The sequence below is a fragment of the Mastomys coucha genome, unplaced genomic scaffold (genome assembly GCF_008632895.1).
Source record: "Mastomys coucha isolate ucsf_1 unplaced genomic scaffold, UCSF_Mcou_1 pScaffold19, whole genome shotgun sequence".
Classification (NCBI taxonomy): Eukaryota; Metazoa; Chordata; class Mammalia; order Rodentia; family Muridae; genus Mastomys; species Mastomys coucha.
Window position 1 is genome coordinate 20,459,012 of NW_022196901.1, and position 27,370 is coordinate 20,486,381.

At 44.2% G+C, this 27,370-nt stretch overlaps 1 protein-coding gene and 1 pseudogene across 2 annotated transcripts in view; both read right to left on the reverse strand.

Moving 5' to 3' along the window:
- LOC116097634 overlaps positions 1 to 13,841 on the reverse strand; it is a 26,747-nt pseudogene extending 12,906 nt beyond the window's left edge.
- Positions 13,842 to 19,090: 5,249 nt separating this feature from the next.
- Positions 19,091 to 27,370, reverse strand: part of Xrcc2 (X-ray repair cross complementing 2) — a 27,286-nt gene continuing 19,006 nt past the window's right edge. For both annotated transcript variants that reach the window (XM_031380229.1, XM_031380230.1), the window contains one exon: positions 19,091 to 22,472. In XM_031380229.1, coding sequence (XP_031236089.1) covers positions 21,757 to 22,472 — 716 coding nt within the window. In that variant the 3' untranslated portion in view covers positions 19,091 to 21,756. The remainder of the gene's footprint in view (positions 22,473 to 27,370) is intronic.

Here is a 27,370-nt window from a genome sequence, read left to right on the forward strand (position 1 = left end):
CACACACACACACACACACACAAGCACACGTACACGAGAACACACAGAGGAGATGGGAGGAAGAGAGCCTAGAAAATGAGATAACAACTCACTGTAACTACTGCAGTTGTTTGAAGTTTTGAGAATCTCAGACATGTGACTTTCTCTAATCTTGCTTTGGTTTTTTGTGAAGGGTTCCCTATCTCAGGGAAGGAGGGTGGTGCATGTCTTTCTTCACACACTTGGAGGAACTCTGTTAGGTCAAGTCTAGGTGGAGCCCGGGAAGCTGGGGGTTAACATCTTGTCTCTGGTCGCTGGCTTTCCCACAGCTGCCAGCAATTAGGCTCCCTGGCAGCCCCCTAGGAAAATCCTGCTGCCTGATTAGGACTAATTGCTAGCCAGCATCTAAGTCCCCAATCGATAGAAATGGAAATCCATTAGGGAAAGCCTGGGCAGGCAGTGAGGCTGCCTCCTGAGAGTGTGTGGAGGATTCATGCACCAGTTAACAAGGCTCCTACATAGGGCATGATGCCAACTGCACCCACCCTGCCAGCTTTGCTGGAAACCAGACTGTGAAACATTCTCAAGGCTCTCCTTTCATCACCCTGATTATGGTTTGAATAAAGCAGCCTGTTTCTGCCCCCAATGACACAGCGACCTGCCTTCCCTTAGCCCCCTTCATTTAACATTTTATGTGTATATTTTTGATATTTTGTCTACACATATGTCTGTGCAGAGGCCAAAAGAGGGCATTCCAATCCCCTAGGACTGGAATTACAGACAGTTGTGAGCCGTCATGTGGGTGCTGGAAGCACCCAGGTCCTAGGAAGAGTAGCCAGCGCTCTTGACTGCTGCGCTGTCTCTCCAGATCCTGTTCCTTTCTAGAGCCTTGCTATAGCTCAGCTTACCTTAAATTTGCAGTAATCCTTTTGTCTCAGCTCCTGAGTGCTGGAATGTGGCAGGGAGAAAGAAGGCACCACAGTACCATACCCTCCCCCTCCTGAGACAGGGGCTTGTGGACCCCAGGCTGGCCTTGAACTCTTGATTTTCCTGTCCCAGCCTATATGCTAGAATTACAGGTGTGCACCACCACATCCAGCCTCATTAAATGTAATTTTTGTTAAAATGTTCTAGTGTGTATTTTCCCCGTTAGTACTGTCCAATTTAGACTTGTAATGCTCTGAAGGTGTCGCAGGGACCTCCTTAGACTTGCTGGAGGGCTGTCCCCTGGCTGTGTCTGGAAGGTGCTTGGAAGTGAGTTCCTACCGTTCTTCCTTCTGGCTGAACTGGACTGAGGATGTGCAAAAAAGTGGATGCAAAAGACTCAAGACTGGGTGACTAATCTCAGGGAGCCTCCAGGAGAGAAGCTTGCCGGTGGCGCAGGCCCTTCCTCCCTTCCTTCTAGCTCTAGTTTGAATATTAAAGGTCATCCATGCCTGCTTCCAGCCCATGGCACTGTTGGGGGTGCTTTTAGAACTTTGAGAAGGTAGAGCCTGTCTCAGATAACAACAACAACAACAATACAAAACCCAAGCAACTAGGCATGGAAGTAACCCCAGCACACGCTGGCCAGCACACGGGTAGGGACAGGTGTATGGGGCAGAGCGCAGAGTGCTGGCCAGCACACGGGTAGGGACAGGTGTATGGGGCAGAGCGCTGGCCAGGGGATTTACGGGCTGCTGCTTTGCCATTGGTATGCTGTGTCAGCTCTGTGCCTTCCTCATCATGGTGGATGGGCTCCCCTTTAACCATGAGTCACAGTAAGCTTTCCTCTTGTCAGTTGCTTCTTCAAGCTACTGGCCACATCTAGAAACCAACACTATTCTTTTCACCCTACCTTTTCCTCCATTTCTCTTCTGATCTGTTTCCAACATCATGAATTTCCTGCAAACCAGGTGTACTGCCATTCAGTTCCCCAGCTGGAAACCCAGGTCTGGGGGAACAGCGACAGTGGTGTCTGGTACCTGGAAGAGCTTCGTCTGTACTGTGGCGATAAATAGTGACTCAGGCCTGACAGTCCATCCTGGAGGGAAGTCAAGGCAGGAGCTGATGGAGAGGCCATAGAGGAAGACTGACTTGCCTTCCATGGCTTGCTCAGTCTGCTTTCATACACAAACCAAGACTACCAGCCCAGGGGTGGGGCCATACACAGTGGGTGGGCCCTCCACACCAGTCATGAAAATGCCACACACACATCCATGGGCCAATATGATAGAGACATTTTCTCAACTGAGGTTCCTCGCTTCCCAGACAACCCCAGCTTGTGTCAAGCTGACAGACAACTATCCAGGACAGAAAGACAAGGCAGGAACCTGAAGGCAGAGACCATGGCTTGCCCTCTGCTTGCTCAGCTACTTTTCTCATACAGAGCAGGTCCACCAAGCCCCCCAATCAGAGGTGAGTTCTCTGTCAGCCTTTCCCTCCCCAGGAGTTTCTAGGCTTGTGTAAAGTAGAGGAAAGCTAAGCTGCACGGGAAGTTTCCTGTTTAGGACTCAGTTAGCCTTACTATGTCCGCTCTTATGCTTCAGTTTTACACAGTTAATGTGGGTGAATTCTAAACACCCAGAACCTCAGAGTTCAGAACCCATGTAAGTCACTTTACAGGAAGCCCCCTGCATCTCAGAGCTCTGGCAGTGAGGCAGGGTAACTCAGGGGGTTGAAGGGACAGGTGACTCCTAATGGCTCCCAAGCTGTCACTCTCCTTGGTAGGGCACAGCTCCTTGGTTATTTTTTCACTTTCCTTGGTGGAACACACTCCCCAATCATTTTTTTGCTTAGCACTGATTCCAGTGTCCTTATCTCGTCTTGTAGTTTTATCTAATGAACATGGAATCTTCCTAAAAGCCACGGTTTCAGGTTGGTTAAGAGCACTTGTTGCTGGGGCAGAAGGTCAAAGCTCCATTGCAAGCGTCCACACTCTGGCTCACTCACGGCCATCCTCAACTCCAGGTCCAGGGAATCTATCACCTCTTCTCCCAGCAGGCACAAACATGGCACACACGGCACATACATGTATAGACACATATGCAGGTAGAACACTCAGCAGGCACAAACATGGCACATACATGCATAGACACACATGCAGGTACTCATGCACATACAAAAATTCAAACAACAACCAAAAGCCATGGCTTCTTTTGCAGTGAACAGGATTCTAGATTTGAAAATGTTCAACCCACCCTGTGAGGACAAGTGACACCAGACTGAAGTACTGATGGTAAACAATATTACAAGAGGGGCCAGCGGGGCCACAGCTCGGTGAATAAAGGCACTTGCTGTGCAAGTGTGGAACCTGAGTTCTAATTTCCAGGGCCCACAGAAAATCTGGGGGCAAGAGCGTCTGCAGTCCCAGTGCTGCTATGGGGAGATGGGAGTCAGGAGAAGGACGATCCTCAGAAGACCCAGGGCCAGCTTGAAAACAACCTGTCTCAAACAAGAAGGCTGTCCTTGGACCTGCACACAAGTGCTATGGCATGTATGGTGCCACAGTCACACAGTAATGCACATGTACACACCACGTACACATGCTTCTCTTTCTCCCTCACCATGTGTACACATGTACATACACCATTTATATACATGTCCACACATACACACCATGTACACACATACACAGATCCTTGAGAGGCTGAGGCAGGATGATCACCACAAATTTGAGGCAAGACTGGGCTACGTAGTAAGTGTCAGGCCAGCTTGGACTACAGTGTAATACCTTGTCTAAGAAATTGGTTGGGGCCAAGGATGTAGAGGACTTGAATTCAGATCCTAGAAGTCTTATTAAAAGGCTGGGCATAGTAGTGTGTGATTATAATTCCAGCATTGGAGACAGAGATAGAGGATGGATCTCTAGCCTAAATAGTAAGCCCATGGGAGAGACTCTGTTTTTCTCTTAGGGAAAACACACAAACAAACAAATTTCCAAAACTAAACAAACAAGGTGAATGGCTGCTGAGGGAGACTGACCTGAGCTCCTGCCTCCACCACTCACCACAGGAACAAACACACACACAGGGAGAGAGAGAGAGAGAGAGAGAGAGAGAGAGAGAGAGAGAGAGAGAGAGAGAGAGAGAGAGAGAGAGAGAGAGAGAGAGAGAGAGAGAGAGAGAAATTCTGGGCAACCAATGAGTTCACTAGGCTTCCCAATGGGTGAAGGGTTGCTTCCAGGAGCCTGTGTGTCATACTGCAGTCTTCACCCAGCAGAGATGAGGGAGAGGGGAGAGGGAAGTGCTGGACATGCTTAGAGGACTTCATTATTCCTACTTAGAGGGCAACTTCAAAACTCAATTTAAATCCTGGCACAGGACTCCTCTATGTTTTTTTTTTTTTTAAGATTTATTTTACTTATTATGTGTTTGAGTACACAGTAGCTGTACAGATGGCCATGAGCCATCATGTGGCTGCTGGGAATTGAACTCAGGACCTCTGTTTGCTGCCCCGCTGGCTCCGGGCGTAATTCACTGTAGCTGTCTTCAGACACACCAGAAGAGGGCGTCAGATCTCATTACAGGTGGTTGTGAGCCACCATGTGGTTGCTGGGATCCGAACTCAAGACCTTCAGAAGAGCAGTCAGTGCTCTTACCCATTGAGCCATCTCGCCAGCTCCAGGACTCCTCTATGTTTAACTGAAAACAAGTGTTACAAAAATTCCTTCCCAGGTCTCCCATACCTTCCAAAAATTCATTCTGGGCAACCAATGAGTTCACTAGGCTTCCCAATGGGTGAAGGGTTGCTTCCGGGTGCCTGTGTGTCATATTGCAGTCCTTACCCAGCAGGGATGAGGGCTTCTCCACAGTGCACACAGAGGCCCCTGTGCTGGTCTTTCTAGCCTACACACTCTAGCCCTTTCCTGAGGTCAATTTGTGCTTTCTTGATTGAAACAGGGTCTTACCATGTAGTGCGTGTTGGCTTGGAACTAACTATGCAGAGCGGGCTTGCCTCAAGCTCAGAGATCTGCCTGTTTCTGCCTCCAGAATGCTGTGATTAAAGGTGCGTGCCACCCTACCCAGCCTTATGATGTGGGTTTTCAACATCTGAGAGAACACTGTCTACTTCATGTGGCCGTATGTTCTCCATAACTGTGTGTTTAGGTTTAGCTCTCACATGTAGGATCTGAATTATCCTCACATTTGCAATCTTCAGAAAGGAGAATGCTTCTTGATGCAGAAACGCAGTGAAATCTGTGAATCCAGGCCTGTGAGGTGACGGTTAAAAACCAACACTTACTGGCTTGACTAGTTTTTTTATTTTTAATTCTGGATGTGCATGTGCGGTGTATATGCATGTGTACAGGTGCTGGCAAAGGTCAAAAGAGGGCATTGGAGCCCCTGGAACTGGAGTTACGGGTAGCAATCCCATGATGAGTCTTCCCACATGAGTACTAGGAGCCAAACTTGGGTCCTCTGCAAGAGCAGTATTGTTCTTGACTCTTCCTAGTTTGACTCATCTCAAATGAGGTGAATTTGTTTCTGCAGAGAACTTAAGAATCCCTTTCTAATGGTGATTTGCTTGTCCATTATAATACCTCATTATTCTAAAAGAAGGTGGCTGAGTCCTATTTTGTGTGGTAGAATAATCCTATTTTTGTGCAGTAGAATAACAGGGCTCCATCAGCAGGAGAAGGCATAGCAGCCCTGTGGACTAGCACAGAAATAAAGAGGCAACTAGAATAGATCATAGAGCAGCAGTCTCAGAGATTGGGGCACCACATTCCCTGTAGAATCTTTAGGAGCCATCAGACTAATTCCAGAGCACCATCCAGGAGCCTGATAGAAAGGCAGAGTCCCAGGTCCTGGATGTGAACCTAAGCCGTGTGCTCATCTACCACTGAGCTTAGGACTACTGTTGCAAATACATCAAGACCTGAATTCCAAGTGCCCAAGTGGTACTTTGAGTACTTTGTCCTACAAAGTACTTGGATCAGGATTCATGGTCACGTACAAAAAGGCAATCCCTTGTGGTCTGTGTTAGTTCATAGCAACTCTTAACTATTCAGTCAGGGCTATTTAGTATATTCTTCTGAGACAGGTTCCAAGACACGTGTTATATATATGAAGATGTCTGTTTTATCCTTAGTTTCTATGACTGGGAGACAGGCTAGCCTGGAGAGAAGAAATGGTCCCAGACATTGTGTTGGAGTTGTCCTTCAGTGCTGAAGTTACGTGGTGTGCCGCCCACCATGCCCCACTATGCCAGCTTCCCCTGAATGCTGAGGATGGAACCCAGGGCCCCCCAGCACACCAGGCAAGTGCTCCAGCACTGAGTCATAGCCCTGGCCCCTAATACTTTAATTTAATAGTCCTTATTAGATTTTAGCATGAAGAATAGGACATGTTGCTTTAATAAGCCTCTCACTCACCCAAATGTGAAATGCATGTTCTCATATGAAACCAGGCTTGTTCTTTCTCTCCCCACACCCTGCTCTTCATTAGATGAGTCCAATTTAAGTGGCACATTGAACATTTAGGAATAGTTCCAGAAACGCTCTGCTAAACAAATGCAGCTACAAAGTTGAGCACAAAGTTGAGCACAGGGAAAACGACACTCATGGGTGTGGACGGCTGAAAACCGCTGCTCAGAGGACCCACTGGTGACCTCAAGACAAGTGAACAATGTGGCTGGCCAGAAACTGACCACCCCCCACTCATACTACAGTTGGTTTCTACCTACACTGGCTAGGGAAGGAGCTGCTCCTAACTTTCCAGCCAACAGTCATTGATTCCTGAGCGCCTCCTGTGTGACAAAGCAACAAACTTGGTGGAAGCTATAAAAGTATAGGATTGAAACTAGTTCTCTGGGAACTAACTGGGAGATTAGCCAAGATAGTACACAAGTCTCAAATGGAGGATACTGTAAGTTTGCAGATGTTAGTCCTGGCCAAGGAGGATCAGAGGGGCCTCAAAGGACATGAAGGATTTGAGCTAGGCCATTTTTTTTTTGTTTGTTTGTTTTGGTTGTTTTGTTATTGAGTACTGCCTCAGATAGCTGAAGCTGGCCTCAGACTTGCTATGTACCCAAGGATGACCCTGAGTATCAGGTCCTCGTGCCTCTACCTCACATGTGCTAGGATTTCAGCCTTGAACAGCTCAATAAAGTAAGTTAAATAAAATCATAGAATCACTGTCAGTCCTGAGGGAGATAGCCTTCCTCAAGGTAGCTCTGATGGTCATTCACTTAAAGAAATGTTTTCTTGTGAGTTCCGGGTATCTTGGATTTAGGTCTGAAGGTCTAGATCTGTCACTGTCCTACTCAGGCACTAGCCACCACGCTTGGATGGTAAGCTGATCAAGGCATGGGGACTCTCTCTGCTTCCCTGGGGAGATGCTAGTGAGTTAGCTTCATTGCCTCACCCCTGGGACCTTCCCTCACAGCTTTGGCCAGGAGGAATGCTGGTTGAAAATGACATGGAAGTGTGCTGGCACTCCCCATATTGTCCCATTCATTGTGCCCTCTGGGGTATGCTCTTCCCACAGAGGGAGGGCCTAATAAATGCTGCTGGCAGACGGATTATCTAAAACTATCAAGCAAAACCCTCTGACCCATCCTTTTCTAGATTGCCAACAGAATAAATATCCACTAGTGAAAGAGGAGACATGAAGAAGCAGAGATTTGGACTAGCCAGTTTCAGCATAGTTGTAACTGTAGCATGCTTTGCTCCTGCTTGGCAGCAACCTGATTTGGAAGCAAAAAGTCAAAGTAAGGGTAAAAGAGTAATTTTGTGGGTTTTTTTCCTATTTATTTATTTATTTATTTATTTATTTATTTATTTATTTATTTATTTGAGATAGGGCCTCACTACGAAGCCTTGGCTGTCCTGGAACTGGTCTATACCATGGCTGCTCTCAAACTAGTATGTATCTGGCTTCCTCAACCTCATGAATGCTGGGATTAAAAGCACGTGTCACCATGCCCAGCTAATTATTATTTTCAGTTTTATGTGTATGGGTGTTTTGTCTGAATGCATGCCTGTCATCAGATGAATGCAGTGCCCAGAGGCCAGAAGAGAGTTTTAGATCCCTAGAACTGGAGTTACAGACAGCTACAGACCATCTGTGGTTTTGAGAACAGAGCAAGTGCTATTATATTAGCCACTAAGCCAACTCTCCAACTGTGAACATATCTTAAGGTTTTTTTATATTATAATTGTGTGTGTGTGTGTGTGTGTGTGTGTGTAGGTGTGTAACTTACCATCCATGTATGGTTGTCAGAGTGACGGAGTTGGGTCCTCAGGGTCAGGCTTGGCTGTTAAACCACCTTGTAGGCCCAACATTTAATATAAGAAAATCTGCATGCAAATCCAAGTGCTCACATGGGGACACAGGTAAGATGACTGGATCAGGCTTAAGTTGGAGGAAGCCAGCAACAGCTCTTTGGAGAAAGGAACATGCCAGTTGGGTCTAAGGACTGTATACAGGTTTGACTGGAAATCACCCTTAAGAGAATGACTGCAAATAGATGAAGGACTGATGTCAGATATTTTTCTCAAAATGACTCCATTTAGGTAGAAAAATGCATGCTAAATTATAAGATGTGACAGATTGAGGCATTTCATTTATTTTTTATTTTTTTATGCTTTTCTTACAACAGGGATTCACATAGCCCAGGTTGGCCTGACTTTTACTCTCCTTGCTTCCACCTCTGGAGTGTGGGGCTGCAGGTGTGTGCTGCTGTACTTGCTTTATGCTGTGCTGGAGACTGAATTCAGGGCCTAGGGCAAGCTAAGTATGAATTCTACCAACTCAGCCACACAAGCAGCTTTGTCTTAGTCAGGGTTTTACTGCTGTGAAGAGACACCATGACCAAGGCAACTCTTATAAAGGACAACATTTAATTGGGGCTGCCTTACAGGTACAGAGGTTCAGTCCATCATCATCATGGTGGGAAGCATGGCAGCATGCAGGCAGACATGGTGCTGGAGAAGGAGCTGAGAGTTCTACATCCTGACCTGCAGGCAGCAGGAAGGGAAGAACTAGACACTGGGACTGGCTTGAGCATCTGAGACCTCAGAGCCCACCCCAAGTGACACACCTCCTCCATAAGGCCACAGTCACTCCAACAAGCTCACACCTCCTAATAGTGCCACTCTCTACAAGTTTATGGGGGGCATTTTTCTTTCAAGCTACCAAAAACCTGATATATTTTGGACATTATTTATTATCATATGTGGTGTGTGTGTGTGTGCGTCCGTGTGTAAGTACTTTCAGTCTGTCTTCATATTTAACACTGATATAATTCCAGGCTAGTACAAAGCTCTCTGCAACATTAAGTAAGTTAGCACAGAGAAGGGAGCATTCCTACACCAAACAGCTAATGTCCTGTCAGAATATGACAGGACTGGATTGACCTATTCTTTTGTTCTCTTATGAGAAGTTCTGGAAATAGCCAGTGAAACAATTGTTTTTAATGAGTCTAACAGAGTTATTTTTAATTATGTGGCTGTGTGTGGATTGGTGTGCATGTGTGGAGGGCAGAGGCATCAAAACCTCTAGAGCTGGAGTACCAGGCAGTTGTGAGCTGCCAGTGTGGGTGCCGAGGGCTGAGTGTGGGTTCTGAGGGCTGAGTGTGGGTTCTGAGGGCTGAGTGTGGGTGCTGAGGGCTGAGTGTGGGTGCTGAGGGCTGAGTGTGGGTGCTGAGGGCTGAGTGTGGGTGCTGAGGGCAAGTTTGTTCTCTCCAACACTCCCCAAATGGTCTAAATCATTATAATACTTAAGAAAACCTGAAAGAAGATATAACAATAGAGTTAATATCATTTACATTTTTCTTTGTTCTGTAAAATGCCTGCAGTTAACATGTATTAGCAGAATATAATACACGATTATTTACAAGTAGGAAAAAATGGTCTTGGTTTGTTCACTTAAGACAGGGTGTCATGTGTAGCCCCGTCTAGACTGGGATCTGCAGTCCACTCTTTATCTCCCCTCCTAAGTATTGGGATTACAGGCACGTGACACTGTGCCTGGCTAAAATGAGCTTAAGTAGCAGTAACAGTTCTGGGAATTTAATCTAAGGAGTTAAACATAGTTGTATGAAGAAATGTTTACATATGAGTTGTCCTGACCCTTGTCATCCAGGAAAATAACACAAGACACTTCCACGTGAGCCATGTGTGAGGTAGGAAGTGGGGGTGCAAGAAAGAAGGGAGACAGCTCTCATGAGCCTCAACTAGGTACAACCCCCTCAAAGGCTTTCTAGAAGCTTGGTGCAAACCTCTATGACTCCATAACCTGCAAACCCAGCACCGTGTGGATGAGGCTGCCACGTCTGGGGCTTCAGATGTGTTCTAACTCCCACCCACCATGGCTGGAAAGGCCTTGGTATGCTTTGGTGGCTGAGGCTGGGGACACAGCCAGAAGCAGTCGCTTTCAAGCACGGAACACCTTCAGTGGCATGTGAGCTGGATCTCGGCTCCATTTGGATGAATGTGCAGATTTATAAGTGAGGTCATGGATGGTGGTCTTTCCTATGGTCCCAGTGCTTGGCCTGCCTCTGCCCTGTCTACCACGCCAAGTTTTCTCTCCTTTCCTGCCACACTGCCGGCTTCCCTCTTCTTTCTGCTCCACCTGCTGCTCTCTGTAGACCTGGAAAGCTCAAGCAGGGACCACACCATAGCCTCTGTACTGTGATGTCTTGGGATTTCCTCACCAAACAAATTAATCCCTCACCTTTGAATATTGCCTTACTCAATTACTCACGCTCTGGCAGAATGCAACACCTGTGGCCTAGTCTAGTTCCCGGGGGTGGGGTGTGTGGGGGTGAGCTCACGGTCTCCTCTGTGGCCTCCTGAGCTGGGAATTCACCGCTGCGGCTGCATTTCTCTTGGAACAGCCTGTTAATCTAGACTGATGGTACTCTATTTCCTAGCCCTTGGCAAGAATCTGTCAAAATGCCCCTAAAGACTAGCTCAGAGGCCACAGTCAGGCAGTCACAACTCATTTCTTGGTTCAATGTGTAGGAGTTACTTTCTCACCTCTGTGACCAGATACCAACAAAAATCAACACAAGGGAAGAAAGGTTTATTTGGACTTATGGTTTGAAGGAATAGTCCTTCATGAAGAGTGTCAGTCAGGGGCTGGGGAGAAATGGATGCTCCTGTAGCCAGGAGTCTCCCTCTTTTTGTTTTTGTTTTTTTTTTCTTCTTCAATTTAGTCTGGCACATCAGTCCATGTGCTGCCCATATCTGGGGGGAGTTCACACCTTTCAGTTAAAACTCTCTGGAAACATCCTGATAGAGACATCTAAGGTATAGCTCTGAGGTTATTCTAAATTCTTCCAAATTCAAGGATTCCAAATTTTACCAAGTCAGCAATCAAAACCATCACATCTAGTTTCATGAACAACCTAAATATTTAGGTTGCTTCAACAGTAGTGATGTAATCATAATGTTTCTGTATTTCAGATAGGGTCTCAAATGGATTCTAAGCTGAACCTGAACTTGTGATGGAGCCCAGGATGACACTGAACTTCTGATGTCCCTGTGTCCTATATCCAGTGTGCTGTGATTACAGGAGTGTAACACATGTGTACATAAGACTAGAACCCAGGGCTTCATGCATGCTAGGCAGATGCCCTACCAACTGAGCTACATCCCCCACTCAACCTCAGAGCTTGTAAAATTAATTATTAAATACTCGGTGCTGTGAGGTCACAGGGGAACACTGTCTCAAATTTAAACTTATATGTACACATTTGTTACAAATATGTGATTTGGCAAAAGCCAATAAAATATGATCAAAGAAGTAGTATAGTAGATTAGGTTAAAATATCCTGGGGAGGAAAAGAAATAAAAACTACAACTAATACAAAATTCTGACTGTTAAATGCAAGTTTTACTTTCAGAATTTACTTTGGATTTTTTAATGTGGCAATATACATGTGTGTTTACTGTGTTAATCATATTAAATGTGGTAAGTTGCACAGACAACTTAAGAATCTTTTCATCTTGTAAAGCTGGAAATACACACCCATCAAACAGATCCTTATTGGCCCCTCCTCCAGCCTGTGGCAATCACCCATCTTTTCCACTTGTGGAAGGTAGGTATTGCAGGGTATATTTCATAAATATTTTATTTTAAAATGATGTATGGGGCTGGAGGGATGGCTCCATAGTTAACAGTGCTTGCTTTATAACCACTAGACCTGGAGTGTGGGTCCTAGCACCCACATCACAAGCCTGGTTTCCCCCACACCTATAACTACAGCTCCAAAGAGAGGCGAGACAGGAGGGTTGCTAGGCATGGCTCCCAGCCTGGCACAGAAAATGCAAGCCCCAGATTCAGGGAGAGAGAGACTTTGCTCAAAGCAAGAGGTGAGTGTAGAGGAGGACAATGGTGCCTTCTAGCTTCCAGATGCACAGAGATACATTCATACAATAACAAATATGCTAATATGCCAGGAATTAAATAACTTGGCATAGATTAAACTAATAATGAAAAATTTGAAAAAGTCAGAGGTTTGAGTGGATGTATAATTTTCCAAATTTCTTTTAGGGAGAGTGGGGTGTGGTGGTTGGAATGTGCTTGTCCCGGGAAGCAGCCCTATTAGGAGGTGTGGTCTTGTTGGAGGAAGTATGTCATTGTTGGGGTGGGCTTTGAGAGAGCTTCTTCCTAGGTGTATGGAAGGCAGTCTTCTGTCTGCCTTTGGAGCAAGATGTGGAACTCTCAGCTCCTCCAGAGCCATGCCATGATGCTAATGGACTGCTCTGCACCTGTAAGCCAGTCCCAATTAAATCTTGTCCTTTATAAGAGTTGCCTTGGTCATGGTGTCTGTTCACAACAGTGGAAACCCTAAGACAGGGAGTAATAAGAAACCTCAAGATCTTGGTTTCTGCTTTACACATGGGATTAAATGATACTCATTGTAGTGCATCAGCAAGAATCAAAGGTCTTGGTATCAGACCTTGTTAGCCGTCCTCTAACTCAAGGCAGTCCTCCTACCTTAGCCTCCCACATGCTGGAATCTTGGGCGCCCACCAGTGTCCAATTCAAGAACTGTACACTGCTGATACCCAAGTGTTCATTCCAATCATACCCTCCTTCCCTTGCCTACAAATTGTATTCATGAGTCTTAGTCAGTGTTCTATTGCTGTGAAGAGACACCATGACCACAACAACTCTTACAAAGGGAAACATTTAACTGAGGCTTGCTTACAGTTTTAGAAGTTTAGTTTATCATTGTCACGATGAGGAGCAGGCAGGCAAACATGGTGCTGAAAAAGTAGCTGAGGGTTCTACATCTGGATCTGCAGGCAGCAGGGAGAGAATTATATTGGGCCTAGCTTAGGCTATTGAACCTCAAAGCCCACCCTCCAATGACACAGCTACTCCAACGAGGCCACAGCTACTCCAACAAGACCATACCTCCTAATCCTTTTCAAGAAGTGCCACTCTCTGATAACTAAGCATGCAAATCTATGAGCCTATGGGGGCCATTTCTTTTCAAACCACTACAATCTATATTTAGATTTTCTTTTCTTTTTTTTTTCCTTTCTTTTTTCTTTTTTTTTACAAAAACATTTACTTAACATTTTATTTTGAACTTATTTTTAGGGCATATGCAAGTGTGTGTGTGTCTCGAGTCAGGTTTAGGGATAGAGCCGAGAGTGAGAGAAAGAGGGTGCCAGTGACTTAGAGGATCAGGTTATACTAGTATTTATTCATAAAACAAATAGAAAGTGAAATGGGATTGCATTCATTCACAGTCTTCACTCACCTCTGGTCCAGCATATGTTGTAACCTGACTCCAAAGGCTGTGCAGGCATTTCCTGCTGTGCTCTGCTTCTCCACTGGAGCCTTGGTCCAGAGTTGGGTTGTCTGGAATTGGTGGACTGGCTCCAGGAATGAGCTGGTCTCCACCCGAAGAATCTCCATTGGGCCCTGGGATCTGGGCAAGTTGCAGTGGCCAGACCGTTTTTTTTGTTTTGTTTTGGTTTGGTTTGGTTTTTTGAGACAAGGTTTCTCTGTATAGCCCTGGCTGTTCTGGAACTCACTCTGTAGACCAGGCTGGCCTCGAACTCAGAAATCCGCCTGCCTCTGCCTCCCAAGTGCTGGGATTAAAGGTGTGCGCCACCACTACCTGAGTTTTTTAAGTCTCTTTCAGCTCAGGCATTTGGCCTTAGCACCTCCATTCACACACTCCCAGGCTTGACTTCCATGGTAACATTTTAGCTAATCAAAATTGAGGCATTCACTTAATCAGGGCATTTACCTTATCACATTTCGCACACACACACACACACACACACACACACACACACACACACAAACATACACACACTCTGGGCTGGGTTACATTTGTCATTTCTTTTATATTTTACAGTTAGCCACAGGAAACACTGGGCATCTTCCTACATTATTTTCTCCTTTATTTTTTATTCAATAATCAATCAATAAATTAATTAAATTTATGTGTATGAATGTTTTGTCTGCATATTTGTCTGGATGGCACTGGACCTCTGGAACTGGGATTATAGATGGTTGTGAGCTGCCATATGTATCCTAGCAGTTGACCCCGGTCCTCTGTAAGGACCACTATTGAGCCATCTCTCTAGTCCCTCCACTTTACTTTCAAGACAAAGTCTCTCACTAAACCTGAGCTCAGCATTTTGGCTAGACTGGCTGGCCAGCAAGCCCTCAGGATCTACCTGTCTCCCTTTACTTCCACAGCTGGGGATACAGAGGGGGTGTCACTGTGCCCAGCTTTTAAGTGGGTGCTGGGCACCAAACTCAGGTCCTCTGCTTGCATGGCAAGCACTTTACCCATTGAGCCTCCTCTCTTAACCTTACTCACTTTGATTTTCAATACTGTATTTCTAACCTTATCAGGAATACTGTGTATACTATAATTTATCTGTGGTATGTTAGATTTTTGTACAATGGATTCAAATAGATAAGCCTTACTAGATAGTATAACTTTTGTTTTAAGTAAGATAAACTGTATCACCCATAAGTGACACTAATAAGGACTTACAGAGGAAAGGAGACTTTAGAGGTCATCTAGTCAGAAGAATGGAGAAGAATAAATCAGGGCACAGTGGTGACCTGATGACCATCCAGTAAGGCTCCAGGAATTAGGAATTGTAGTGTAGATGTTAAACACACAGACTAAAGAGCCATCCACAAACACTCCTTCATCTTTCACAGGGATCCCTTAAGAATTTCTGAAATAAATGAATGGAACCCAGTAACGTAAAACTCAAGTATTGTTATTTCTACATCATCCTGAATTACATGTTCATTTGCTCCTCAGAAGAAAAATCACATTTTTATTTCTTATATTTTATTTATATTAGAGTGGGTACTTTGATATTAATTCAAATGTCTACCCACAAAATGCAAAAATGTTAATGTAATATTAAAATCGAAATTTAAATGAAAGCAAGGGAATACTACATTAAGGTTTCCATGGAAACACTCATTACACTTGCCAGCTTCTGAACTGCAATAAGGTAGTTCAGTATCAAGCTCATATCAAGTACAATTTTGAAAAGGTCTGAAGATGTATAGGTTAATGTGTGTCAATTTGAGACTTCAGATGAAATGTGATATAAAGCATCAGACTGAAGATACTCAAAACATTACCCTGTATTCTTAATTTAGACAAACCTACCCAGGTCAGAGGCACACTGCCCAAATTCTAAATCATTTACTGGCTACACAAGAACCACAGCAGTCCCCATCACAGCTGAAATCCAGTCCTCTAATCTTGAAACATTCACGGAATTTCAGATCACAAATAACAAATTTTGTTACACTAGGCAAAAATATACCTTTTCCAGTTCATACAAATGAAATGTCCACAAGTTGAACCCTTCAGATTCATGGATGTTCCCCAAAGCGTTCCTTTATGATGGGTCTGTTTGTCTTACAACCTTCAATTGTAGAGATTACTATGCTGAAAACACAAAGCTGCCAACATCCTTTAATTAAGTAAGAGCCCCCTTTTTAAATTTAAAAGACATAGTTGGATTATCACTAAGCCATAAGTAGGGACTTAGGGAAAATATAAACAAATTAAGAGTTCATTAGTAGGAGTTGAGTAGGCAAAACAATAAACACTGTAAATGATTAGATAGATACTGGGGGAAAAAAAAAAAAAGGAGTGTAGCAGTGCATACTTGTGATCCCAGCACACAGGAAGTGAGGCAGGAGGATCAGAAGTTCCAGGTCATCCTAGTGACTCAAGGATAGCCTGCACTACAAACCAAAAACCAAAAACTGGGGCTCAGGAGATGGCTCAGGTGGCACAGTGCAGAGAGAGCAGGATGTATGAGTGGGTACCTAGGGCTGGGGAAAGAAGGGCTTGGGGTGACAACTAGCAGGTGTGGGGTTTCTTTAGGAGCGGGTTGGCTCAGTGGTTAGGAGTGCTGCTGCTCTTGCAGAGTACCTAAGTTCTTTTTTTCAGTAGCCATATGTTGGTTCAAACACACTGTAGCTGCAGTTCTAGAGCACCTGATCCCCTCTTCTGGCCTCTGTGAGCAACACACACACACACACACACACACGCAGATGCACACACACATACACGAGCACACGCAGACACGCACGCGCCTGATCCCCTCTTCTGGCCTCTGCGCGCGCGCGTGCGCGCACACACACACACACACACACACACACACACACACATTAAAAACTACTCTAAAATGAAATGCCATATAACTTAGAACACTAAAGCCGTTAACAGCGTTGCTGGTGTCAGGGACTGAGCCCAGGGCCATGTACACGTTAGGTATGTCCTACTACTGATTTCCACCATGATTAGTGTACTTCAAATGCATAAGCTTTATGTAGGGAAATTTGTCTCTACAAGGCTGTCAAAAAGTATTTTAGCCAGGCATGGCAGCAGTCCCACCCCCTCTGTTCTTTTACAGTTTGTTATCATTAGATTTAGGTGTTAAATAAAGATAACTTGCATGTTTGAAAACACCTTTCTAGACGCTAAAACTTTATGGAAAACTTGCCACATTTTGATCAGATATCAATTTATGTTAACAAACTCCAACTTACATTTTTTCTAGTATTTTCTTTTTTAAGATGTAAATTTGTTGTTGTTTTTGAGACAAGGTTTCTCTGTGTAGCCATGGCTATCCAGGAACTTGCTCCCTCCAGAATGACCACACTCATCTTTGTCAAGGGACACCTGCCCTCTCCCAGAACATAGTGACTCACTAGCGTCTCAGCTCTCTGACACTTTAAATATAATGTGTCCCAATTTTACCCCCTCCCCATTTTAGTGAGGTTATCAAAAACTATGTAGTCAAAACTGGCCATGGTGGTCCATGCCCGACACCCAGTATTTGTATAGCATGCACAAGGCCTTTTGTTCCACTAGAAATCAAACAAACATTCCCCCTACCCCATTCCTCCGACAAAAAAAAAAAAACACCAACAAACCAAATACAACAAAACAAACCCAAAAAACTACATATTCTCTGAGCATGGGCACGGTGGCTTACACCTTTAATCCCAACACTTGAAGGTGGATGCAGGTGGATCTCTATATGAGTTTGAGGCCAGCCTTGCCTACAAGGTCCCAGGCCAGCTAAGGCTACATAGTGAGACCGTCTCAAAAAGACAAACAGAGCAAACAAAGAAAGAAGCCCATATGTACATATTCAGCTATTAGTGGGAATGCAATTCTCCCTGAACACACATGGGGAGGAATTCAAATAAGCAACATAAACCTTATAAGAATATAGCATTAATGGCTGTCAGTGGGTATTCTGGGCTAATAGTGGCTGTTTTATCATTAATTTCTTAGTAATGATGTACTTTCCATTGGCTTTACTCATTATTCAACACCTCAGGATTTCTCCTGTATTTATGTGTACATCTGTGCAGGCAGGGGCAAGAGCTCGTGACTGGAGGTCAAAGGTCATCCCTCAAAGCACTGTCACTTGTGTTTTGAGACAGGATCTTTCTCATGGGTCCGGGGCTCAGCCTGTCTCCACTTCCCAGCACTGGGGTTACAAATGTGCACCATCATACCTGGCTTTTTACATGGGTTCTAGGGATGACACTCAGGCCCTCAGGGCCACACAGCATGCAATATACCAAGGCACCAGGACAGCATTGCCTTCTGGAAGAATTTTTCTCCCTCTAACAAAGCTTGCCTAGCAATGCGTGTGTGTGAAGATGGGCTTTACAGCTAAGGGATATGGAAGACATACGGAAGGAAGTGAAAGGGTAAAGTAGCTACTGTGAGTGGGAGATCAGCCTGGGCTGCATGTCACCTGCCTCCACAAACAGGCTACATGATATTTCAGTTCTGTAAGTATCTTCCAAAAGGAATGTCTGGATCAAACATGCATTTTTATAACTAGGTTCTTACCATGGCCCTTAGGTCAGGTAAGGACTCCTCATCCCCTAATAAACAGGATCAATATTTTAAGACCTATAACCACTCACTTATATTATTCTTTAGGTCCTATGTAGCACCCTGCATCTGCTACCTATATAATTTATAACACACTCCTTCTTTCTCTTTAAGGCTCCTTCCCCTGACAGGCATTAGAATTGCCAAGGTGTTCATGAAGTCTCATTAGCATAACTTTTAGTATAACAGAAAAAAATTTTTATCAACCAGTAATCTTAATTTTATCCATCAGGCCAGACAGCAATCTTTTTAAGTTAATTAAGTCTCTGGTCTGGCACATTAATTATACAATTGATAATTTAGGTTACAACAGAAGCTTGTTATATTTTAGTCATGTTCTGAATAACCCAGTCCATTAAAGAAAAGGGAAACGCAATCCCATCAAGGGTAGAACTCTGCTAAGCCTTGCAAAGCTGCTTGTCACACACTTCACCAGATTATAGGGGTGAGAGGAAGAGACTGAGTTCGCATGTCTTCTATGAGCTAATAGCACTGTAAAAATGATAGGTTCCATAGGTCATTCGACCTGACCATGAGGGAAATTATGAATACTACTAAATTATTCCTGTGTGACATGTACAGGTGCATATGTGTAGTTCTGACAGGCTGAGTTTGATCCCCACAAGATGGCAGGGGAGAACCAATCCCGAGAGCTGGCCTCTGAACTCCACACCCTCGCTGGCACACACAAGAATTTTTTTAATTAAAAAAGAAAATGAAAATATGAAATACAGAAATGCTTAAATTTATATTAATAAATCATTTATTAAAGCAGCATAATTCCTCTGTGCATTGTAAATATACAAAGATAAGTACAGCTCTCATCCCTCAACAAAGAAACGTCTCTTTGCAACAGAAACCACTACTGAAAACCACGAGATCAAGAGGAAGAGAAGAAGTGGGCATGCGGTGCCCTGCCTGTCATCCATTGACAACGCATCTTGCACCAAGGCTCAGGGAGCACCTCAGAAGGAGGACTGTAAGAGCAGAGGGTGGGATGTCTGCTGTAAGACTGTTTCCTAGAAAGCTCAGGAAAGCTCAACATGGCTGCCTAAACAGGACCCGAGCAACGACAACACCAACAGACATGCTAACACTGAAGGGGAGAGCTCATGGAGTCCAGCCCTAGACAAAAATCTACAGGCAACTAAGGAATGTTGAGAGCAGGCGAAAAAGTTTCCCCCAGGAAAGAGCACTCCAACTGGTTATGCAATAGTAGTCAGTCCTAAGAACATACATACAAATAACATTATAAGGACTGAGAAGGCTGTATATTTAGGAATGTATGTGTCTTTATATACAATTAAATTATCTGTATATTTATATACAATTAGAAAAACAAGGCCAGAAACATGAGTGAATTTGAGAGAGCAAGGTGGGTGGTGTACATGGTAGGGACTGGGGGTAGGAAAGAGAATATGGAAATTATGCAATTGCATTTTAGTTTCAAACTATTTTTTAAATCACATTAATGAGCCAGGCAGACTGGTACACACCTTTAATACCTGCAATCAGGAGGGCAGCTAGAACTACACAGTGAGACCCTGGGTTTAAACAAAAGGCTTCTCACTGATGAACACAAACCTAGTCTCTGAGAAGAGTTAACTGAGGAACAGGATACACCAAGGGAAGCATTACTGAAACAAATGGCTGTCGTCCTTGCAGTGGCCGAGGAAGTCAGAAGTCAGCTTCTACCTTCTCTGCTTGAGGGCTGTCCAGCCTGGTCCATAGGCAGCCTAGCAGGCTCTAGATACAGAGACAGCCTCAGAAGCCCTGCGGTGAGTGCAAGCAGGCCTAGGCACTCAGGCAGGGCACAGACAGCAAGTTACATGGCTGTGCCTTCATAAAGAAGAAATTTAGTCTCAGCTTCTCTACAGGATGCTTTTTAACTCATAAACCTCTGGTAATATGAGTGAACAAAGGGGGAAACAAGATATTTTGTGACATAGGCATTAGCAGGTTTGAGAATAGCAGTCAGTCTGAACATCACATGTGTGGGCCTATCCCTGGGTCAGAGCATGTGAAGGGATTTTCTAAAGCCTTCTTCCGACAGGTACTCTGTGCCGGCTAGTTTGATGTCAACTTGACACAAACTAGATAGAGTCACCAGAGAGGAGGGAGCTTCAGTTGAGAAAATGTCTCCATAAGATCAGGCTGTAGGCAAGCTTGCAGGGCATGATGATTAATCAGGGAGGATTCAGTCCATTGTGGGTGGGGCCACCCTACGATGATGGTCCGGGTTCTATAACAAAGCAGATTGAGCAAACAAGGGAGCAGCACCCTCCATGGACTGTGCATTGGTTCCTGCCTCAAAGTTCCTGCCCCTCATAAGTTCCTGTCCAGACTTCCTTCAAATATGGACTACAATATAGAAGTATAAACCAATAAACCCTTCCCTTTCCAACATTCTTTTGGTGACAGCGTTTCATCACGGCAACAGTAATCTTAACTAGGAACCTTCTGAGCAGTGCAAACTCTTTCTGGGTTTCATGGACACCTAGCACCCAGAGTTTCCCTCAGCTCACAGCTGGAAATAACAGCCGGTTCCAACGCATCTCTGGCTATTCTAAATAAGGAAGAAAACACTATTAATATTTAACTCTTAACACTTTCAGAATCTATCAATTAATGAGATGAGCATTCCAAAATAAACTTCAGAATTCCAAAATGAGTACATCATTTCCCTGTCTTTGAAAAATTTGAAGCCCCAAATAATGGAAACTCATCTTGAATTTAAGTGTAACTTATCAAAACTTGCTGGCTCCAAGGAGCCACCTCAGAGGCAGAAATGTGACGAAGACTTGCCTGAACTATATGACATCCTCGGGGGAAGGGGAGCAGGTAGAAGACAGGAAAATGGGGGGAGAGCGGAGGAAGGCTCAAACATTCCAGTCTCATCTATTTATCTATCTGTTTATTGATTGGCTTTCTGAGACAGGATCTCATTATGTAGTTCTGGCTATCCTGGAATTCACTATATAGACCAGACAAGCTTTGAACTCACAGAGATCCACCAGCCACCACACCCAGCTCACTCCAGATTCCAGAGGGAGGCAGTTGAGCAGGTGGCCCTGTGCTTCTTCCTTTGATTGACATAACAACTCTGTACACCCTCTCCAGCCACAGTCTCAAGGAGCCAAGGGATGAGCGGTGAACCTTCCTAAAGTACTCAGAAAGTGACCTAGTCTGAAATGTGTATCATGTACTGAGCTTCAAAACAAGCACCGTGGAGTTCAGTATGTTCTGACTGACCTTCCACACCCTGGAGGGGACAGAACAGCTCCAAGTTTTTCTGTACTGTTTATATTAATTTCCCCAGAATTAAAAGCTTTAGAATCAAACCACTTTAGCCTATAAAAGACTTTTAAAGACTTGCCTTAGTGCACCTAAAAGCCTTTTTGATGATAGAGATCAACAAAACTCCACCCCACTTTCTCTGATTATAAAAATGTGTTTTTTTAAACTGTTACTTTTTAAATGACGTGAAACTAATGAGAACCGGCTGCTCTTGGCCTCGTCCTCTCTCGAGAAGATGACTCTGTGCTTCACAACCCTCTGCCAGGCCTTGCAGAGATAGGCTCTGTAGTCCATGTCTCCATCACATGGGTGCTTGGACGAAGAAGGCCCTTCGGCTGAGTCTGAGCCTCTCTGCATTAGACTCTGTGTTGTTGTGAAAAGCAGCAAGCGGTACTCGGTGACAAGCCTCTCTAGGAGCTGAGAGCACTTCTTCAGCGTTGACTCCTGCAGGGCCACACACTCTCCTCCACTGACTCGGTCTATCCAGTAAAACGATGACAGGCTATCCACAATGAGAAGGCAGAGAGAAGGGTGACTGCAGAGCAGGGCTTCCAGGGAGTGCAGCGTGAGCAGTAACTGCATGCTGCTACTGCAGTACGCCAGGAACAACCTGCCAAGGCAGAGCTTTATGGTTTCCTCGGAGCTTTGCGAGAGTCTATGTTCGAGGACTGTCACAAGCCGCAGCATGTCAAAGTGGTAATCTGTATCAATAAATAAGACTTCTATTTGCAGTCCGCCCTCTGATTTTGGAAGTATACATCGGGCTGTTAAATGATAAAGCATTTCTGTTTTCCCCGTTCCTTCTGGACCATGAAATTCAAGAATATCACCTGTGTAAAGTTCAAAAATGTCAGTCAAGATGCAGCAATGCAACAGTGGGACACAGAACAAGCCTTGGAGAGCTTTATAGAGAGGTTTATTGGAATATGAGCTAAAAATCTTAATCCACTTGTTAAAGTGGATCTATATAGGCAAATGCAAATAAATAAGGAAATTCATACAGCATCTCTGAGAAAAGACGAAGTTTTTTGTTGTTGTTTGTTCTGGCTGGTGCTGAGAATGAAATCCAGGTCCTCAGCTGTGGCAGGAAACAGCTCTACCATTGCCTACATCCCCACCCAGTAGTAAGAGAGCTGAAGTGGTGCAAGGGAAACTCCCTGAGATGGGTCCACATGACTTGGGGCATCAGAACCTGTGTTGCAGTGGATGCACCTGACTGAGTTCAGGTCCCAGAGTCCACCTAATGCAGATGCAGTAGCATTATGGTAAAATGGGAGTACAGATAGGAGAACCCCACTAGTCTGTTGTACATGTAGGATTGTCCTCTGACTACTGTGTGTTGTGGTGTAAGTGCATATACAGATTATATATAATATGTATTATATATATTGTATATAAAAGCACAAGATAGAACCTGTCGGCAGGCTTCCGTAGTCTTTCAGGAGCCTACCATTGGTTAGAAAAGCCACTTTAGCAGCTATGTAGCTGATGGCCAACCTTGAGCATCACTGACTGGATTAGAAAGTGCCTGGACAGTGAATAACAAGACCTCAGGGCATGTCTGGGAGATTTGCTATTGTGACAGGTCAATCTCTCATGACCTCATATGATGGCATTCTTGGGAAGTGGGAAAGAAGAAGGTGGGAGCTAGAGGCAGCAAGTCACTGGAGCTGGGTCTCTAGAGAGCACCTTGCTATGGCTGCTTCCTGACCTCAAAAGTCAAGAATAGTCTTTCCATAATGGCAGTGCTGAGGCCAAGTGACCATGGATGGAACCCTTCAACCATGAACCAGAGTGAATGCTTTCTCTTTAGGTTGTTGTGTCTTAGTGATGTGAAAGTGACTAATACATTTCTGATTACATTTCCTATTGCCGTCTTGAAGGTTGGGACTGAATATTCTAACCTCAAGATTCCAAGCCTTCCTAGCACACTTTGGCAGATTGCTTTCCTAAAGTCAGGTGTCTCCCTGAAGAAGACAGATCGCAACCATCCTTCCTCATGACTCATAGACTCAGCATTGGAAAATACTTCTAAAAGTGGGTTCATAAGGTTCCCTAAGACCATACATTAAGAAATGCCCAGTGCTGGGGATGGAGTGATGGCTCAGGAGTTAAGAGTACTTCCTGTACTGGCAGAGGACCCAGGTTTGATTCCCAGCACCCACATGGCCACCCAAAACTCTAACTCCAGTCCTAGGGGATCCAATATATGCTTCTGACCTCCAGGAGTATTGTACATGCATAAAGCAGACATTCATGCGGGCAAAATATCCATACACATAAAACAAAAAGGGGGAAAATGTAATAGAAAAGAGAAATGCAGCTGTATGTGGTGGTGCATGCCTTTATTTTCAGTATTCCAGATGCAGAGGCAAACAGATCTCTGTGAGTTCAAAGCCACCCTGGTCTCAAGTCCAGAACAGCCAGGACTACAGAAAGAAACCCTGTGCCAAAAAACCAAAGGAGTGGGGTGCTGATATAAGTAATTATAAGTATAAAGTAAGCTTTGATATGAATTAAATTGAAAAAAAATTTTTTAAAAAGCTTAAAGTTAAATTAAATCCTTAATTGAGAGCTCAAGTTCAAGGTTAATGTCACTTCTCTGTTACAGCCATTCCTATCAAATATCACATCTGAATGCTGTCACTAAGGTCTTCTAACTAAAGTCCCTGCTGATATGTTTTAAGATGAAGTCAGATCACTTGTACTGATCTTATAAACATGACCATTTGTCCCTTAATGTAAAAAAATGTTCAAATAGTATCCTTTTAAGTGGGATAGTTCTTGTAAGTTTATATGAAGTTATGATCTCATGTTTGTGAGCTGTTACCAAAAAGCTAGCACCCTTGTCCAGCCAAAGTGCTGAACATGGCAATGTGAAGTTAAAAAAAAAAGAAGAAAAAAAAAAGAAAGAAAAGAAAAGAGAAAAGAAGAGAAAGGAGAAGGAAAGAGAAGAGGATGAGGCACTTGAAAAGCCTAAACTGACTTGGCTGGGGCAATCTGGATGCTTGGCCCTGACAGCTCCTCTCGAGTGCTGGGAGGAGTTGGAGCTAACAGACTGAGGTGAGAGCCTCTACAATCACCTCAGCAATCACCGTGGTAGCAGCCTAACTGTGCAGCCAACACTCTGAGTTTACAGATCACAGTTTCTCCTCTGAGGGCTTAGAAACTGGGCAGTGCAGTAAGCAGCCTCCATCTATAAATGCATTAAAAATGTTCCCACAGCCCAGAGCCCAGCTATCTTACTACAACTTAACTCCCTATAATAAATGCTGGAAGTGTTACTAACGGAGAAACCCCAGTCTTGGGTCTGCCAACTGAGTTCTTGTTTAGTTTTACAGTAAATGTAAATAAATGTAAGCACATGTTCTTGGTAGTGACTAAACATGGTGGTGTTTCTCAAAGTTTCTATAATATTTGAATGCAAAAAAAAAAAACCCTGCTATAAACCTTCTCCCTAAGAAGCAGTCAGTTTCCTAAGGCCCAGCTCATCAGTGCAAACACATGTGAAATGACATGACAGGGGCAGCTGACCTGCTGCACCAGCAAGCCCAGAGACCTTCAGGCTGAAGGAAGCAAATGACAGAAGCAGTCCAGGGAATGTCAGGATGCAGGCAGCAGAAAGGGTGACAGCATGTTTCTGTCTACCATCTGATGACTGAGGAGCAGCCGTGTCCATTAGAGCTGCTAAGTGTTAGGCGGACATAGCAGTTACAAATGACACTAGAGGCCACTGAGAAACACATCAGCTGTTTCCTTCCCTCAGCCATCAAACTAGTTTTCTTTTCAGGAAGCGTAGTATCCCTCATTTCCATTTCCATTCACTAGCACAATTTTGGACACTGAGACTCCTAACACAAAGTCCCCTTTTGCAGCAGGCAGTGGTGGCTCATGCCTTTAATCCCAGCACTCGGGAGGCAGAGGCAGGCGGATTTCTAAGTTTGAGGCCAGCCTGGTCTATAGAGTGAGTTCAGAGACAGCTAAGACTACACAGAGACCCCCCCCCCACCTCAATAATAACAGTCAAGTCTCCTTTAGAAATATCCACATTCAAAAATGAAAGCAACAAACACCCTCAAGCTGGGTGTGGTGATAGACACTTGTCATCCCAGCACTCCTGAGGGTTAACCTCAGCTACACTGAATGTGAGGCCATCTTAGGCTATAAGAGGCCCACACTCAAACAGACAAATGCATACAACCCTAAAACCCATATTACTATTTCCAACTACTGTTATTCAGTAAAATGAAGTTTTAGTAAACACACGATGCGAAGATTACAAAGGGTAAAGACTAACTAGACCTCAACAGCAGTGCAGGCTTATTATAACAAACTATTGGAAGCAAAGTGATGTCAATGCAAACTAGACAGCTATAAATTAAGATATTAATTAATGACAAGAAAGAGTAGTCTAAAAAAAAGAATAGGGAGGGAATTAGAATGGTATAGCAGAGGGGTTAGAGAGATGGCCCACCAGATCTGCCATTTTCTCTCCGGTGACTTTCTAAGGTGGGACCAGCAGGGAGGCACAGGCCTCACAAGAGGCAGGGCAGCCTGGTCAGGATCCTTTTTACCTCAGATCACACCTAGGAGGGATAACAGATCCACACCTCTCTCTGCACCTTTCCTGAAAGTGGACAGCCTATCTCCAGGATGTGCTCTGACCCCAGGACTCAGGGGGGACAACTGATCCACGGTCATCTGTGCCTGGGTTTTACCAGAGGAGAGCTGATCTCCCAGAAGTGCTGACACAGGCTTACAGACCCACAGGAAGAAAAAGCTCCAGCAAGAGACAGCAAGAACATCTAACACCAGAGCTCAACGGATGGCGAAAGGCAAACACAAGAATCTTACTAACAGAAACCAAGACTACTTGGCTTCATCAGAACCTAGTATGCCCACCACAGCAAGTCCTGGATATTCCAAAACAATGGAAAAGCAAGATTTGGATCTAAAATCATATCTCATGATGGTGATAGAGGAATTCAAGAAGGACATGAATAACTCCCTTAAAGAAATACAGGAGAACACAGGGAAAGAGGTACAAGTCCTTAAAGAGGAAACAAAAAAATCCCTTAAAGAATTACAGGAGATCATAAGTAAACAAGTAGAAGCCCTTAAAGAGGAAACACAAAAATCCCTTAAGGAATTACAGGAAAGCACAAACAAACAGGTGAAGGAATTGAACAAAACTATCCAGGACCTAAAAATGGAAGTAGAAACAGTTAAGAAATCACAAAGAGAGACAACTCTGGAGATAGAAATCTTAGGAAAGAAGTGAGGAAACATAGATGCAAGCATCACCAACAGAATACAAGAGATACAAGACAGAATCTCACGTGCAGAAGATACCATAGAAAACACTGACACAACAGTCAAAGAAAAAAGCTCCTAACCCCCAAACATCCAAGAAATCCAGGACACAATGAGAAGACCAAACCTAAGGATAATAGGTATAGAAGAGAGTGAAGACCTCCAAGGTAATGGGCCAGTAAATATCTTCAACAAAATTATAGAAGAAAACTACCCTAACCTGAAGAAAGAGATGCCCATGCACATACAAGAAGCCTATAGAACTCCAAATAGACTGGACCACAAAAGAAATTCCTCCCACCACGCAACAGTCAAAAAACCAAATGCATAAAACAAAGACAGAATTTTAAAAGCAGTAAGGGAAAAAGGTCAAGTATCATATAAAGGCAGACCTATCAGAATTACACCAGACTGC